Here is a 17,831-nt window from a genome sequence, read left to right as displayed (position 1 = left end):
ATTACTAATTAGTTTGCGTTTTTTTTTTTCTTCAGAAAGAATTAGTTTGTGTTTTAAACTTTTAATCCTTGCAAAGCACATCATGGAATTACATCAGCTTATAACATGGTAGTCTTCGCCTAACTCAATATAACGAAGACAAATATACGATTCAATTGCTTATTCTTAAAACAGAAGGAATTATTTGAAAAACTCATACATTGGTAAATGGAATTTTTTTTTTTTTTTTGAGAAGCCATTTGGTAAATGGAATTTGACTCTAAAGTACTGTCAATTTGAAGGGAAGTTTGACATGGTAAATGTAGCAATTAGCAACATTTGTTGGTAATGAAAATAACAGTACATCTATGAAGGAAAAATAATTATTATTTATAATAAAACTTCTAGTTTCATTTTGTAATTTTTACTTAATTATCTATTATTATTATTTGCCGCAGAAAAAAAAAAATTTACATATAAAAAAAGAGCATGGCACCAATTCACCAACACACCGCCAACTTTGATGAGACAATGACTAATTAATCATAGTTTTTATTGTCTATATGCGTGTGCGAGGTGTAACATTTAAGGCATACTTGGTATAGTTTATTTTTTCAATTTTTTAAATAAGCTTTTGAAAAAGTTGTACCTAGAAAAAAAAAAAGAGAAAAAGAAAAAGAAAATGAGAGGTTTAAAAAAGCATGGTTTCAAACTAGAATTCTACAACAGGCCCTTATACTCACATCAATTTGTAACTTTTTTGTAATAATAAATTTTATTTTAAGTAAAGAATATGAGTAGATGGAGCTCATATATGAGTAAAATTTTAATATTAAAAGTTTAAAACTAGTCAATGTAGTCATAGTGTTCTCTATGTTAGTATTTGGACACTTTGGTGTAAACACAACCAATAATATTCTCAACCAAAGTCACCCTACCCAAAACCTTGTTTCAGTTTGCCTCAATAAATAAAAAATAATAAATAAATAAATAAAAAGTGTGGAATATTGTATTATTGTTGAAGTACTATTTGTTGCTAGAAAATCCCCCCAATTTTGAAACCTTACTTTGGCTGGTCCAACTTCAATTGGAATAGCTCCTCATTGAGAAATCTTAGATTGTGTGCAAGGGAAGGTTAATCCTAGAAGACTGAGACCAAAGGGTTAAAGGGATTGTCTAAGTAGTTGTAAGGAATGCATGGGTAAAAAGACCGAGTTGTGGGGTTTTTGTGATGGACTATACCTAAGCTTTAAACATGGATATAGACAGTTGAATAGTTGAGTTGTACACATATATAGAAGGTAATCTACTTGTTGGAAAACCCTCACTTTAGCTAACATTTGTTGAATCCCATGGTTGTTGACAGAAAAATGTTGATAAGTCAACTTCATTGATATTTTGATACTAGCTAGCTTCACCATTCCTTACACAAGGTGCAGTAAGTAATAGATTGATGCTTTTAGCTAAATGTATAGTACACGTTATTGTTGATCTTTCTTTTTTTTTTTTTTTGGAGTAACGTTATTGTTGATTTTAATGATAATAAAAACTTCAAAAAAAAAAAAAAAAAACTAAAGTTAGCTCAAATGCGGTCATAGACTTGATACTTATTTGCGAATATCCTAAATTTTATTGAGAATAAGAATAATGTTGAACATATAATTCCAACTACTATTCATTCCCAGAAAAAAGAAGGAAAAGCAAAAAAAAGTCAAATTATTAGTATTAGAGAAATGCCATATACAATATTTTTAAAATATTTTCACAATAAATTCTACATAACAGGTTGTTCTTGGTTTTCATATGAATTCATCACTTAAACTATTTTCTTGTTTGTCAGTTACCGCAAATAACAACCTGCCATCTATAATATAACTTGAAAATACTGTAAAAATGATATAAGCACTTTTAGCCAAAACCATTTATTAGTCCAACAGGAATAAAACTCCAACAAACCACCAAAAGAAATTTACCATCTAACCATATATACTCTCAGAGTATAAGAATCTTGCATTTATACCACCTTTTAATTATTGATTATCCTTTAGCCCAAACAAATAGGAGTAGTAATAGCGCGTGCAACACGCGCCATAGAAAGCGGTTAATGTAATCAAATCCTAACAAGTCTCAGACAGGACACTGTTGGAAAAAAAAAAACGTAAAAGTAGAGGGGGGCGAAAATAGTAATCCTAAAAATATATTCCCACAAATATACTTGGTTTACTCTGTCCTTTCTGGCTAAGATCGGTCCAATTCTACGTGGAGATATATTTATAAAAAAAAAAAAAAAGGCAACAAATAATTTTCCTACAAAAAGAGAGAGTGAAAAAATATATATAATAAAATTAAATTAATAAAAAAACAAGGCTGCTGTTTACACCAAAACCAGAGAGAGAGAGAGAGAGGGGGAGAGAGTATATGAAATTCGATTCCAGCTAAACGATCTCTAAGCTGGAAGCTTTGAAAGAAAAGGAAAAGAGGGAGATAGATTTTTTTTATTGGGTTTTTAAATTGAGTAGCTTTGATCTTTGGGTTATTTTCAAGAATTGAATTATTCAAAGATGTTGAATTTGTAATTTTTTTTGAGGAGGGTGTGATTTGTGATCGGGGTTGAGTTTGATTGTTTTAGAGGGAATCCTTGGTGGGTTTTGGTGGGTTTTTGGTTCTGTAAAATGGGTCGGAGAGAGTTTTGGAATTGGATGTGAGGTTGTGAGGATGGAGCTCTCAGTTTGAGGGTTTGAATTTTAAGTTTTTTCTTTCTGGTTTTTTTGTTTTTTTTGCTTTTGTTTTTTGGTGAATGATTTCTGTTGGGGATGCAAGGAAGGGGCTAGAGTTAAGGTTTGGAGGTGGGAGAGAGATGGAGGAGACTGAGCTTGAAGACGGGGAGGCTTGTTCTTACAGAAACGACAATGAAGAATACGATCCAAGCATCGACCCTGATGTTGCTTTCTCTTACATTGTAAGGATTTTTACATGTTCTTTTGCTTCATACAAGTTTTTGGTATTTTTTGTTTTATGTTATGTTCTGGAGGTACTAGATTTGGTTGTGTTTGACTTTAATTGGTGAGTGTTAGATCCAAACTGTAGATTTTGATTGGATTGTTGAGTACTTTGATTGTTTTTTGAGGGTTTTTTGTTGGACACTCAATTTTGTTACTTTAAATTGTGCTTGGTTTTTTAATGTGGTTGGATTTAAGAATCTATGGTCAGAGCAGAAAAAGGAAGGAAATGGAAATTATGAGAGCTTAGTGTTTGTTTGTTGAAGTGCAAATATGGCTTTTGTGAATTCAGTTTGATCAACTATAGAGAGAAGTATCCTTTTTTTTTTTTTTTTAATGGCTATGCTGTTTAAGTTGTTCAGTAAATGCGAAGACTTAGACTTCTTCTGCAAAAGTAATTGGTCATGGTACGAGAAGGTTTAGCTCTTGAGTAGTTGAGTTCGTCAGTTATGGTTTTCCAATGAAATTTTTGGTTAGCTGGGAAATTAGTATTTTTGAGTGCTCTTTAAGAATGTTGGAATCATTAAATCCATGTTCTGTCCTTTATACCAAGGAGATAAGAGGGAATTGTAGGGATATGTATTTAAGCTTACTGAGATTTATCTGTGGAAGCTTTGACAGCATTATGGGAACTTTCTGCATATAGATTTTTGAGATTTAGAGAGAATTAATTAATTGTAGGGTCATGAAATGTAAGTTCTTAAAGGAAGTAATGTAATAGCTGCTAGTTTTACAAACTATCTAAACCTCTTATGATGTGTTAAGCCCAGTTTCACTGTCTTTTGATTCATCTTTCGTTTTTCTTTTTCCCATATGTATATTTGGATCATATAATATGTAGCTTCTTTATTTTCTTAAGGGTGAGAAACTTCAAAATGTTTTGGGACATTTTCAAAAGGATTTTGAAGGTGGGGTTTCTGCAGAGAATTTGGGTAAGTCAAGGAAAAACAGAACTCTCTCTCTCTCTCTCTCTCTCTCTCTCTCTCTCAAGCTTGATGGAAACATTAATTTTTTATTGTCCCCTGACATCAATAATTTGGGAAATTATGTAATTGTGGCAGGGGCAAAATTTGGAGGGTATGGCTCGTTTTTACCTACCTATCAGCGATCTCCGGTTTGGTCTCATCCAAGGACTCCTCCAAAAGTTCAGAACAACAGCACAGCTAGATCTCCCAACAATTCACTATTGGAGGTAGATTTTTAAGCATATGATTTATACCATTTAATTTTTGTAATCTCTTTAAATTTAAATGAGAAATTTATGACCGGCCCATTGTTGATCTGAGAATTTCTAATTGAGAATTTTGAGTCACTACACAGGGTAGCCATCAAAACTCTTCAGCTTCTTCAAGTGCACCACAATCTGTGAGACTTGTACCAGCTTCTACTAGTTCCACACCATTGCCTTTATCGAAGGCACCATCAATGAAGGACTCTGTCAAACAGGATGATGGAATGCCATCAATTCGTGCTGAGGATGTCACTCATAGATATGAAATTGAGAACAAGAAATCTGCTAATTTATCAGACCAGAAAACACTGAAGGTTCGAATCAAAGTGGGTTCTGATAACTTGTCAACAAAAAAAAATGCTGCAATCTACAGTGGTCTTGGTCTTGATGTCTCACCATCATCGTCATTGAATGACAGCCCTTCAGGAAGTGAAGGGATGTCCCGGGAGCCTCAAGATATCCCATGTGAATCTCCCACCAGTATTCTTCAGGTGAATAATCTACGACTCCCCGTAATTTATCATCCCTACTTTCTGATCCATAATGTGCATGAAAGAAATTAGAATGTGTTTGTTTCATTGTGTTGAAACAGATTATGACATCCTTTCCAGTGCACGGGGATCTACTATTATCACCTCTTTCCCATGATCTGATTCACCTGACCATGAAGGAAAAGCTTAAGAAAGATTATAGACATATGCCTGTGATCAGGGGTGGTGCGGAAAATTCTAACATGGTACCAAGTGGGTCTGATTCTGGAAAGGTTGATGGGACAGTGTTAGAAGAGAAGAAGAAGAACTCTATGAAGCGGAATGATATTTCAGTGGAATTGAAGAGTGGCGATAGTAAGGATGCTCAGAAGGGCAATGGATTTATATTACGGAAGGAACGTGATGTTGACATATTGAATTATGAGGAACTTCTTTGTAATACTCTAAAACTACCGCTTCTATCTAATTCAAATTCTGTTGTTGATGACAGACCAAGAGGTAAAGATAGGGACTCTGATGTGTTAGGGGAAACCAATAACGATGTACTAAGGGATAAAGACTTCTCTAATACAGCAAAGGAGGAAACTTTGGGGCCAACATTCACTCAAGAGGATGGGTGGTTTGAGAAGTCGAAGGCGGGTTCAGCTGGAAAGATTTGGGAAGATAAGAAAGCAAGTTCTGTTGATGACAGTTCAGTATATTCTAAAAAAGCTGTCCATTCCAATGGAGAGAAAAGTTACGACTCTGTAAAATCTGATTCAAATGTTTCTAAGGGAAGGAAAGCTCCGAACTCTAAACTCTCGGATCCTTCCAAGGAGAAGGCTAATCAGAAGGCCACTGTCCATGAACCAGACAGTATCAGATTGCCTCCTGAGAAGGAGCATTCTTCTAATGGGAGTAAGAAGAAATCAAAGGGAAGTCAAAGTAATGGCACCGTAGCCACTGAGGTTCCAAAAGTAAGCTTGAGGGTTCCCTCTTCAGTGCCCAAAATAAAAAAGAGCACTCATGTGGACAATTTGACATCTAAAAGTGAAATGGAGGACTTCAAATCACAGAAGGATCTTGAAGGAGCTGGGGATAGATATAGAGATTTGTTTGGGGGATCAGAAGAAGAAGATAACCAAATGGAATCATTGGAACTGCCTTCTGATCATAAGGACTTTGAGGCGGTTGAGAATCACATAACTGCCATTAAAAATGCATCAGATGAAAGATCGAGTGGTAGGAAATTTGAGAAGCTGCCAACAGTAGACGCTTATCCTAAAGCAATTTCAATTTCAAATGTAGGTCCGTCCTATGGGCCCATTTCTGATGTAGCTCCTGCAACAGGGGCTCCTTCAGTGATAGATCGAGACACTTGGGTCATGTGTGACAAGTGTCAAACATGGCGGCTTCTTCCATTTGGTAGAAGCCCTAAAGACCTACCTGAGAAGTGGATATGTAGCATGCTTGACTGGCTGTAAGTTCTATTCCGCTATTATTTTGATTCTCTCTCACTCTCTCTCTCTCTCTGATGCTTGACCTACTACAAATTTTTTTAGGCCTGGAATGAATCGGTGTACCTTTACTGAGGCGGAAACAACACAAGCTCTTGTTGCACTGTACCAAGTTGCTCCTGAAAGTCAAACTAATCTGCATGGGAATCCTGGTGGGGCTATAGCCGGAGTAACCTTTGCTAATGTTCGGCACCCTGACCAAAACCACAAAAATATTGGTTTGCATTTTATGCCCTCTGGTGGAAAGAAGAAAGATGGATTAAAAGAAACATCAGATGCAACATATAAAGATGGCCCCTCTCAATTGTCAAACTCGATGGAGAAAAACTTGCAGGTGTCGGTGAAAGGTAGGAGCCTAAATGATGTTAACCAATCTCCTCTGATGGGAGATCCTGATTTTCAGCAGCTAAGCAAGTCCAGTGACTTACCTGTAAAAAAACATAAAGAGAGCCATAAAGTATGTGAGAACTATTCTGATGGAGGTATTGTATTTGAAGCCAGGAGTGTTTTTTGTCGTTGTTTACTTTGTCATCATTTATTATTATGTAATTAACTTCTTGTCAAAACATGCACACAGGTGGTACCAAGAATTTAAAGATGAAAAGCAGAAGGGATAATAGTGATCAAGATAGTTCTAGAGGTTCCAAGAAATTGAAGAGTGAAGGTATGCATCTTAATGATGAAGATAGGATGTCAGACCACAGTGAGCCCACAGGGAAAACAGGTCCTAGCTCAAGTAGTGGTTTTCCTACTACATCCTCAGAGAAGGATCGGCATCGATATAATGGGCACTCTTCATATCAGGACTCAAGGGATGATGTAAATGACAGGGTACATGTTTCTAATAAAAAGCCAAAACACAAAGTTCCAGTTTCCTTGGATAATGGGTCCTTGGAAATGGAAAACTCTGATACTAGAGAAAATGCTAAAAAGAGGAAAGTGAAGGATGAGTTCAAAGAAAATGACTACAGGAAGGAAAAGAAGGCCAGGGTATCTAAGTCTGAGGGGAAAGAGTCCGGTACAAGTAGGGACAGTGGTAGAACAGACAAAAAAGGTAGTCATTCAAAGAACCAGCAACTTGGGCAAGATCTAGGGAGCTATCTATCTCAGCGAAGCTTGGATGGTATGGATTCTTTGAGGAAGGATTTGGGATCTATACAGCCTTCCAATGCAGCCACTTCAAGCTCTTCTAAAGTTTCTGGTTCCCATAAAACAAAAGCCAGCTTCCAGGAAGTGAAAGGCTCACCAGTAGAATCAGTTTCTTCGTCACCTATGAGAATTTCTAATCCAGATAAGCTTACATCTGCAAGTAGGGGTCTCAAGGGGAAAGATGACCATCAGGATGCTGGTCTCTCTGCTGTAGGTAGTCCAAGAAGATGCTTAGATGGTGAAGATGATGGGAGTGATCGTTCTGGGACAGAAAGGAAGGACAAAACATTCAAAGTGGCTAATCACATATCAGGTAGTAGAGCTAGAGCTGATATTGTGCCTTCTCCTGATATCACAAACAACCATTTAATGAATGATGGTGTCCATAATTTAGGCCATGATGATCCATATCCTAGTAAACCACAGTCTTCAAATCAATGCCATGATGAAGAAAGACAGATCAACAGTCATCCCCATGCTAACGAGTCTCGTCCAAGGAAGTCTGGAAAGGGGTCCTCTTCACGGATGAAGGACAAAAACCGAAGTTCTAAAACTGAATTTGAAGTGGGTAAGTCCAAGATTTCTGAATCTCTCAGTGACCGTCAAGATCACTCACCTTTCCATGAAGTAAAACATAGGGATGGTAAAAACCAGTTACAGGAGAAGTTTGGAGTCAAGTCTGATGAAACTGATAACAGATATGTCAGTAAGAAAGATTCTGCAGGAAAATTATCAAGTGAGAGCAGCAAAAGAGAGAACCAGTTAAATTTTGGAGAGCATGATGGTTCACATAACAAAGTAGATTCTACATGCAGACAGGATGCATTGTCTACAACAAAGCAAAATCATCTGCAAGACTCTGATGGTGAAAGATCTTTGAAGAGGTTCCCTTATGATAAAACTGATCAAGTTGGACTAGCTTCTGGGAGAGGGAAGTCACTACCATTACCACCCACTGGAGGACCTCACATTGAGACACTTAATCGTTGTCCCAGACCAGTAACTGGGTCCCACAAAGGAAATGGAGCAGATATTTTGACAGTTGAGGCCGCTGAAGGTGATGATGCATTAAAGTCACAAAAACAGATAAGAAAGGCTGATCAACAGAATGGAACTCAGCGTACCAGTTCAAGACATCCCACATCCAATGGACAGAAGGCCAGGGAACTTGATGCCCCTAGTCCAGCTAGAAGAGATTCCTCCAGCCAGGCTGCTACCAATGCTCTGAAAGAGGCTAAAGATCTAAAACATTTGGCTGATCGCCTTAAGGTTTTTACTGTCCTTGCTCAATTCAGCTATTACTGCTCATTATCCTGTCCGGGCTGTCGCTTAGCAGTATTGGTTATCTTAGTAGTATTGGTTATCTTTTGCAGAACTCGGGGTCAAATCTTGATAGCACAAGACTTTACTTTGAGGCGGCCCTCAAGTTTCTTTATGGAGCCTCTTTGTTAGAATCTGGCAATGGTGAGAGTTCCAAACATAACGAGATGATTCAATCAAAGCCAGTGTATAGCTCCACTGCAAAACTATGCGAGTAAGTCAAAACATAAAGCATGGAATTTGAGATTTACTAGTTATCATTTTTTTTTGGTTGGGGGGGGGGGGGGGGGGGGGGGGGGTTGGAGTGTTCCTTTTCTGATGTTGATCGTTAAAGTTACAACTTGCAGTCATTGTTTAAGAAACAACAAAAATTCGCAGCAGGACATAGGATTTCGAACACCATGAGTATGTACTTGTTTTTTCATTCCTAGATAGGAATTCAAAAGTACCTACTCCAAATTGCCTTAACTAAGTTTTATATGCAACATAACCTAATGCTTTGTAACTTATAAAATGCCATTTGTCCCAAAATTGCCTATTCCAACCTGGGTTAACTACACTTTATAAGCCACCACCTAGTACAATGTAATTGATAAAATACCATTTATCTCAAAAGCTTAAATTGATAGGAAATGGTGACTTTCAACATTATATTAACACTTCCCTTCATGTGTGGACTAGACTCTCCCTCAATATGTAGGCACAACATGTGGCATTTTAAACTTTAAATGGGAGGTAGAGTAGAGACAAAGTTTGAACTAAGGATGCTTTCTTAAATACTAGTTGTCATAAAAGCTTAAGCTAATAGAAAAGAGTGAAATTATCACTTAACTGTTATTCTAACATTTTTTATTTTTTGATAAGTAATAAGGATATATATTCAAGAACACTGCCTTAGGCAGAAAAACATAAGGCGGAGAGAAAAATACAGATAGAGAAGATTAAGAAGAGAGAAAAACGAAAGGGAAAGATACTAAATACAAAGGAGAGAGCTAAGGAACATAGGGAAAGAGTCACTAAAGGTAATTCCCCAAGCCCTAGACCAGTCAAATAGGGAGTCACTAAAAGAAGCCAATAATTGGTCATCCAAGCTTTCCAAGTCCTCAAACGTCCTCCAATTTCGCTCCCTCCAAAGACACCACATTAAGCACAAAGGAACTAAATTCTAAATTCCAGACAAACGTTTTCGAAGCCAATTCCACCAACCAAAGAGAGTATCTGCAACCGTTCTTGGCAAGACCCAGAAAAACCCAAAAGATCTAAGCACCAAACTCCATAACCTATGTCTCTAGGTGCACATCGGCATATGCAAATACACATGCACACAACACACACACATGCATATGCGTGCATGTATGTATGGTGCTTAAGATCAACTTGGACAAAAAAATGCCTTTGAGATGGGATGATTCTTTAAATCAAAGACTAATCAATAGCATCAAAGTATATTGTCTCCTGCTTAGACTAATAAATCCAAGAGTTATTGCTACATCCCCTATTCAAAGGGAATAAATGAGTCTGGATATTCTAATGGCTCTAAAGGGTTTAACTCTTATAGAATTGATGAAAAAGGGAATATTGATTATCAGAAAACAATATTAAACAGTAGTTTTAATATCAGAAAACCCATAAATGATAGTGTATCCATTATATTGTGTTGATTTGTTAGGGGTTTTTTTATATATGATAGTTGTGTTGCAATTTTTCATAATTAAAAAACCACTTATAATTCCCATTTTGAAATGATTTTAGTAATTAGATAGACCTCAAGTATGGCTCAAGTGACTTTCTGTTAAACTCATAAAATGATCAAACTGTAACAATTTTAAACTGTGTAAACACACCTAAAACTTTAGAACTTTAGAGTTTTACTTGTAAATGTAATTAATTTCTGGATTTTAGTATATAATATTTTATTCCTTATACACTAATTTTTATGATGAAGAATAGATGATTACATTCCTTTTATCACTTTTAAAAGGCAACAATAATTTTTTTATTTTTTTATCTTCAATAATGCTCTTGTTTCTTTATTTTCCTATTTTTCCCCTACCCTTTCTTTTATATAGTTTTTCCTCCCCTTGGAACCCCCCTCCTGGCTCTTCCCTTGATTGTGACATCACTCAAACTTTGTCAAAACTGTCAATCATGGCTTTTTCCTTGTCAGTTTTTTGTGCCTTAAAAAAAATTCTTTATGGATTGAGCCTTGTCATTCATGGTATTTTGAACCGCATCCTTTTTGTGTTGTATCCCTTGCATGTGTTCACTCACCATGTCGATTGTGGGTCAGATTTGGGACCTGAACCAATATAGGAGGAGTTTGATGTAAGGTTTTTGGGGGTATGTTGAAATTGTAAACTAAGGATATTGTCTCTCAGAATTTGGGATTCATCTCGATGGATATCTTCATTCTTAGTGAAGCTTTCTCAACTGTCTTTTCATTTGGTTATTGCCTTTTTAAGTTGAATGGTGCAAATAATGTTGCTGCTATCTGGAACTTTGTTGTCTTACTATTAATCTTGTTCTAAATGTGTTGATTTTTGTGGAATTTGTACTTTTTGTGCCGCTGTCATTTTGATTATCTGTTATATCAAATAGGTTTTGTGCCCATGAATTTGAGAAATCCAAAGACATGGCTACTGCTTCTCTGGCCTACAAATGCATGGAGGTGGCTTATATGAGGGTAATAAATTTCTCACATGCTAGTGCAGGCAGAGATCGCCGTGAGTTGCAGTCGGCTCTGCAAATGATTCCTTCTGGTAATTTAAAACAATGTTATGATCTAGTAAAGCTGTCGGTTATTTGTGGAAATAAATTGTTCGTTGGTTATTATTTATGTAAGTTACTATGCTATGAGCTCCTTGTAGCTTGAAATCCCAAGCTCTCCACAACTTGAAGTATATTTCACACACAATTTTATGCACTAGAGTAACCGTATGATAGAGTTGTATAAATGATCCAATGGCTAATATCTTTGAAAAATCCAATTTGATAAAGGCACACATGCTAGCCACTCTCTTTTGACAAGAATACTTTTTGTAAATTTGGCTTGTCTAATTGGTGGAGTGGTACATGCATTATTTTACTTCCCTAAAACTCCACATTTGAAAACAGAGCTTGTGACAAGGGCCACAAGGGTTGCTCTAATTGTAGCTGTCGCTATTATTTTATACCACACCCCCCCCCCCCCCCCGGGGCAGCGGCTTTCTTTTTGTCATGAAATGCTTGTTTTCAATTGTTATACATTTCACTGAACTGATGCTGAAGGAGACTTTTAGTTACATCTTTTTGTTACCTGATGTCATTCCTCTTGTTGCATTATTCAGGTGAGTCTCCTTCTTCATCAGCCTCTGATCTTGACAACTTAAACAACTCAACCACAGTGGACAAGCTTACCTTGTCCAAGGGCGTTGGTTCTCCCCAAGTTGCTGGAAACCATGTCATTGCTGCACAAAATCGTAGCAACTTCACACGATTACTTAGTTTTGTAAGTGAACATTAATCTTGTGCATAAAATTTAATTGTTGCAGAATATTCAATACCCTCAATTCAAAAGCATCTTGCTGTTTTTGTGTGTTCACTCTGTGCCCAGTGCTGCATGGACGGACAGCATAACATGCATCTGAACCATGATCAAGTTAATAACTTAATCTTGCCTATAGTTCTTAAATCATAAATTATATCATGAATTGATTTTATTTTTTTTACAATGTGTATCGTAAGTTGCACAAACACATTATTTTAATTATTCATTAAAAAGAAAGATACACAGACACATTTAAAATTAATAAAATCTTATATCTTTTTAGTTTTTATACAGGAACAGACTCAGGAGGGTCCCAAAGCGGCCCGGCCCCCCTGGGCTTATGGAAATATATATATATATATATATATATATATATATATATATATATATATATAGGCTCCTCTTCAATGTACCTTGGACCTCTCCCCTCCAAAATCATCAGCCCAACCCATTCTAGTCTAGTCCAACCCGAACTCATGTAAAACCTCAGTGCCCAAAAGATAGGGATGCTTATTTTTTAATATTTTTAATTTAAAAATACTATGTCCACAATATTTTCACAACATTTTAACAATAGATAAGCTGCAGTGGTAGGTTGTTATTGGGTGTTATTAGTGGATAAAAAAAAGTAATTTTAGTAATGGGTTCAAATTAGAGATAGTAACAACTAATCATCTAGGATTTGTTGTGAAAATGTTGTGGATATAGCACATTTTTTTCCTTATACTCCAGCCCCCTAACTTGAAATCATGGGTCCATCCCTATTTTTATATGATAATTATATACATATATAATTAAAATAAAGCATTCATGTTGCCTTCTCCTTTTACTCATTATTTTTAGCATCTATTATATCCTTTTGGAGCTTCATATTGGACACTTTACTCTCTTTTTTTGTCAATTATGTTTAATTCATTAAAGAAAATATTAAAAAATTTCATTTTTCACAATTCTATGCGTGTGTGTGTCAAGATGAAGCCACACTAGGTATAATTTTTTCTTGATGTTGCACAACCTAGTAAATTTTTATTGGATAAATATTTTAAAAATCCCACCATTGGATTACATTTTCTCTTTATTTTTAACATGCATGCTAACGTATGAATTAATCAAATGTTATTTACTATTTAATCCATAAACTCATATTTTATGCAAAATTTTAAGTTTCAAAAAGCTTCAAAATTAAACATTTTATAGACGATATAGCTATTGATCTTTGATTGATTTAAAATTTGGCAACAATGGAAGGTATAAGAAGAAAATGTAATCCAACAGTGAATTTTTCAAAAAACAATTTCAATAAAAAGAATCAGAGGTGTAGCATTGTTAAAAGTTACCTCAAATGTAATTTGAACCAAGTGTATATATAAAATAAACACATCTATACGATGACAATGACATAATACTCATTGGATTAATAACATCACATGACTTATAATGTGTTGCTCTTTAAATACATGTTATATATCTTCTATTACTTATAATAACATGTACAACATGTTCCAATTTTACACTTCTCTACCTCTTTTTCCTTTATGAAACCTCTCATCCATTTTTAACTGTACAGTTAAGTATATATTAATTTTAGAAATCCTGTGCAACTAACAATGAACATTCTAATGTCCCAACTTTAACAGTTAAATTAGATTCTTTTTAAGAAACAATTTAAAGTATTAAAAAAAAAGGTGAATGAAAGTGATGCAAATCAAGCTTGTTGATTGAAATGGCTGATACATACACCATATCATAAGATATGTACTTTGCATCATATGATAAGACTAACATTATGATCCACTTATAACATACACCCTATCATAAGATATGTACATTGTATCATATGATAAGACTAACATTATGATACACTTATAACATACATATCAAAAAGGTTTTTTTTTTTTTAAATGAATCAGTTTCTGTGTATAAAATATTAATAATTTATGATCTTTCCTATAATAGAATGGCTATTATATCTACTAGGATGCTGTTCTACACCCTGCACTACATTACATATGAGCATTACATGATCAAATGTGATTATATGCAGGCACAAGATGTAATATTGGCAATGGAAGCCTCAAGGAAATCACGGATTGCTTTTGCAGCTGCTAATGTAAGCTTGGGTGAGACCAAGAATGGGGAGAGTATATCTTCCATCAAAAGGGCTCTTGATTTTAACTTCCATGATGTAGAGGGATTACTACGTTTAGTAAAGCTTGCAATGGAAACCATTAGCCGTTGAAGGAATCTAAAGTTGTTGTGGAGGCAATTCGACCCTGAAAGAAAGTTATTTGGGTTTGTATATCCTGTGTATAAGCCTTTAAGGAACAAAAGAAAAGAGGGTTGACCTGGATCTCTCTGCCACACTGCATGATAGTTCTGTTGAGAGGCTGGTCATCACCAACTTGTGAAGTTAGTGCTCTCTGTACATGTTTGAAATACAAGATGAATAATGGCATCTTCAATGTATTTTTAAGGGGCTGCATCTGCTTTCGGAATTGAACAAGGGACAAATTGAGGAAGAGTGATCTGTTACCAATTAAATCTTTGGCCAAAATGATTCTGAGATTTTAGATGTATGTGGATATATGAGCCGGATTGTGGTTCAAGATATAATAGCTGTGGGGTATTTGAATTTTCACACCAGAACTTGCAATCTATTGGGCTTCTCTCTTCTTTAAGGAAGATTTAGTTTTTCTGCCCTGTCAATTTGATATATACTTTATTTGGAGAAAACTTAAGGATGAGCTGCCAGCATGTGCATGAACTTTGCAGTATTGGTTTACCTGCAGACACTTCAAAAATTATGTAAAGAGCATAAAAGAAATGGCAGTCTCAGGTAGGCTACTTTATTTACATCACTCCTTTCTTTTTCATCAATTTTATGTTTCTTTCTGACTTGATTTTTTTCATATGTGCAGGTGGTCTTCAATAGTTTCTTATTGTAGGTGGGAACAAGTTTCTCTTTGTTGTTGATAGATACAAGCAAGAATAAGTCAGAAAAAAAAAAAAAAATCTATAGCAGAAAGTAAATTACAGTAATAACCATGTAAACTACCAGAACAGTATTTCCAGATTATTTTCCTTAAAGGTTTGTGGCACTCTGTTTTGAAAAAAAAAAAATGATTTGACTATACTGTTCTACATTCACCTCTAACTCATTTTATTTTCTCAATTGACAGAGGCTGTCCATGTAAATATGCGAACCATTGATTTATGTTCATACCAGGAATAGCTTAAGCTTTTTTTTCAAAAGGGCGGAGGGAGTGTAATTCCATACCATCAGCTATAGCACATTTGCATCTTACAGGTAAGTTACTCATTACACTACCTCATTAAACTAAATGGAGATATAGAACTTCAATTTATATGTCAATGACATGGTAATTTCCTCCCAATGGATTAGTGTCAAGAAAGGTATGTATTAGCGAGAATAATATGGTACTTCTAAATTCTTAATGATATTATAATATTTATTCATGAGCCAGCCACTCTCTTGAAAGCTTGATATAGCATACGTCTTTTTTTAACCATCCATGAGAGAAATTCTTCTGGAGTTACTGTCTAGTATGAAACCGAAGCCAACACTTTATGCTCAGTCTTTCTGTCTGGTAGTGTTTAAAACATTCTGGCATCACAACTGAGAGCGTTCTTAGAAGCAAGGGATGGTCATGTGTCCAATGGTAAAAAGTGGCTTGTGTTGGTGCATGCTCGTTGCTCAAGATGCTAAGACATCTCGCATATGTTTAAAAAAATTTCTAATCCTGACCCATAATTATAACTAGTAGTTGTGGGAATAGGCTGGTGGTTAATATGTTGTATTCGGTCTTCTATTTTTATGCATTAATAGTTAGTTTGATTGCTACTTAATTGCATCTTTTGGTTGTAGGTCAAGCAATTGGAGCAGTCACAGTGGCATCACGGATGGCTAATGGATTACTGACTGCAGTGGAGAACTTGCCTTTTTGATCCCCTAGACAGAATCCAGTATAGTTTTTTCTTTTTTATTTCTAGTTGCTCTGTAAACGGATGAGATTTTTTGACCCCTCCATACCTGCTTACCAATTACCTATTCTTACTCCTGTACAATTGTAGCAACATTTATCCAATTCTTCATAATAAAATTTTGAAATCTTTTATTGTTTGAATTTTTTCGATAATTGTCCTTGACTAACGACATGATTAAAGGCTGTGAAGGTTAAACAAGCACAAAACCTGTTATACTTTTCCTTTCTCCCTCTTTTTTCTTCTCTTCTTGGAAGAGGGGATGTGCCACAGAAGGAGCGGTGGATATTACTGCTCGGGAAAAACTCAAATATAGTTCTTTCGGTGTTGTACCTTATTTTTCCAAACCATATGACTGTATTACCCAACGCGATACATAACAAGCTATCTTTCCCTCAGGACAATTAAATACAATAGTGGTACATTGACCAATGCAGAATTTGATTGGGAAACCCAAGGAACACTACCCTTAAAAACTGTGCCTTCTCTATCCTTAAGATTGAGTTTTGAATGTTTCCTCTTCCCATATTCTTTGCCCTGACAAGTGGCTTGGTTAGGATACTGAGAACTTGGTTAGATTATTAGAACCAACTTCCGGGTGCCTAGGGCCTGTTCAGTAAAAGCAATTCCAAACAACAATTTTCAGTGTTTAGACACTGAAAATTGTTGTTTGGAATCGCTTATCAAATAGGGTGCTTAAACACTGAAAATTGTGAGCCAAAAAAAAAAAATTACGTTTGGTGGAAGTTTTTTTTTAGGAATGTTTGAGTCACAATTCTCAATTTAGGGTATTTAAACACTATATTTAGAGAACTCATCCATACAAGTTTTTTGTTTTCAAGTAATATTATTTAATGGCATTTTTGTAAATATTTAGAAAAGTGTAAAATCCACTTGATATGAACTAAAATAAGTACAATTCTCTCTCTCACACGCTGACGCAGCATGCCTCATCTTTTCTTCTTTCTTTCGTTTTTTCTTTTTCTCCCATCTCCTCCACGCTTCCTTCTTTCTTCACTTTCAAATTTGCGTATCTCTCTCTTCACCTCCATCACTTCTCATCTCATCTCTCTCTCTCTCTCTTCAAATCACAGCAAAATCATGTGAAAAATTCTCTCTTCACTTTCAGATTTCTTCATCTCATCTCTCTCTCTCTCTCTCTCTCTCTCTCTCCAAATCACAGCAAAATCATAGGGAAAAGTCAAAGTAGATCAAAGAAAATCCAACATCAGCAATTAGAAAAAACACACCCAAATTTCTTCACCTCTCTCTCTCGTGATCTCTCTTCCTTTTTTTTCTTTTTCTTTTTTGCGAAGGATTCGTTAATTTTTTAGAAGAGTAATGAGAGTGGGTTCCTAGGTTTTTTTAGCAAACAATTGTGATTTTTGTTTTTTAAGTGGAGGAAGAAATTTTTTGAAGAGGAAGAAGAACCAAAGAAGACCAACTGGAAATTGCGTTAGAAATTCTCTCCTCTAATAAATATTAATAAAATAATTAAAACATGGTACTAAATACATTTTTTGCATTACAAGTACTTAAAAGTTTAAACACGTATATTCACAACACATTGTAAACCATAATTTTCACATCATTTTGAACAACAATACTAATTATTGTTGTCTCTGCTACTTGTTCCTA

At 35.4% G+C, this 17,831-nt stretch overlaps 1 protein-coding gene across 2 annotated transcripts; it reads left to right on the top strand.

Moving 5' to 3' along the window:
* The first annotated feature begins 2,291 nt into the window (after positions 1 to 2,291).
* Positions 2,292 to 16,336, top strand: LOC142612572 (cysteine-tryptophan domain-containing zinc finger protein 3-like). 2 transcript variants are annotated; one of them, XM_075784669.1, is made up of 14 exons: positions 2,292 to 2,938; positions 3,838 to 3,910; positions 4,040 to 4,170; positions 4,299 to 4,700; positions 4,802 to 6,159; positions 6,242 to 6,678; positions 6,774 to 8,614; positions 8,719 to 8,879; positions 11,264 to 11,424; positions 11,992 to 12,152; positions 14,236 to 15,027; positions 15,110 to 15,279; positions 15,371 to 15,498; positions 16,078 to 16,336. In XM_075784669.1, exons 1-11 carry the CDS (start codon positions 2,777 to 2,779, stop codon positions 14,428 to 14,430), a joined length of 5,082 nt encoding a protein of 1,693 aa, XP_075640784.1. In that variant the 5' UTR covers positions 2,292 to 2,776; the 3' UTR covers positions 14,431 to 15,027; positions 15,110 to 15,279; positions 15,371 to 15,498; positions 16,078 to 16,336. The 2 variants fall into 2 exon arrangements, with proteins under 2 accessions (XP_075640784.1, XP_075640785.1); XM_075784670.1 differs by lacking the exon at positions 11,992 to 12,152.
* The last annotated feature ends 1,495 nt before the right edge of the window (positions 16,337 to 17,831 follow it).

The sequence above is a fragment of the Castanea sativa genome, chromosome 10 (genome assembly GCF_040712315.1).
Source record: "Castanea sativa cultivar Marrone di Chiusa Pesio chromosome 10, ASM4071231v1".
In the NCBI taxonomy this organism is placed as follows: Eukaryota; Viridiplantae; Streptophyta; class Magnoliopsida; order Fagales; family Fagaceae; genus Castanea; species Castanea sativa.
This window is presented reverse-complemented; position numbering and strand designations above follow the sequence as displayed.

Coding starts and splice junctions, on each gene's coding strand:
- LOC142612572 (XM_075784669.1), top strand. CDS start 2,777: ATGATTTCTGTTGGGGATGCAAGGAAGGGGCTAGAGTTAAGGTTTGGA. Junction 2,939..3,837: donor ATGTTGCTTTCTCTTACATT/GTAAGGATTTTT, acceptor TATTTTCTTAAG/GGTGAGAAACTTCAAAATGT. Junction 11,425..11,991: donor TCTGCAAATGATTCCTTCTG/GTAATTTAAAAC, acceptor TGCATTATTCAG/GTGAGTCTCCTTCTTCATCA.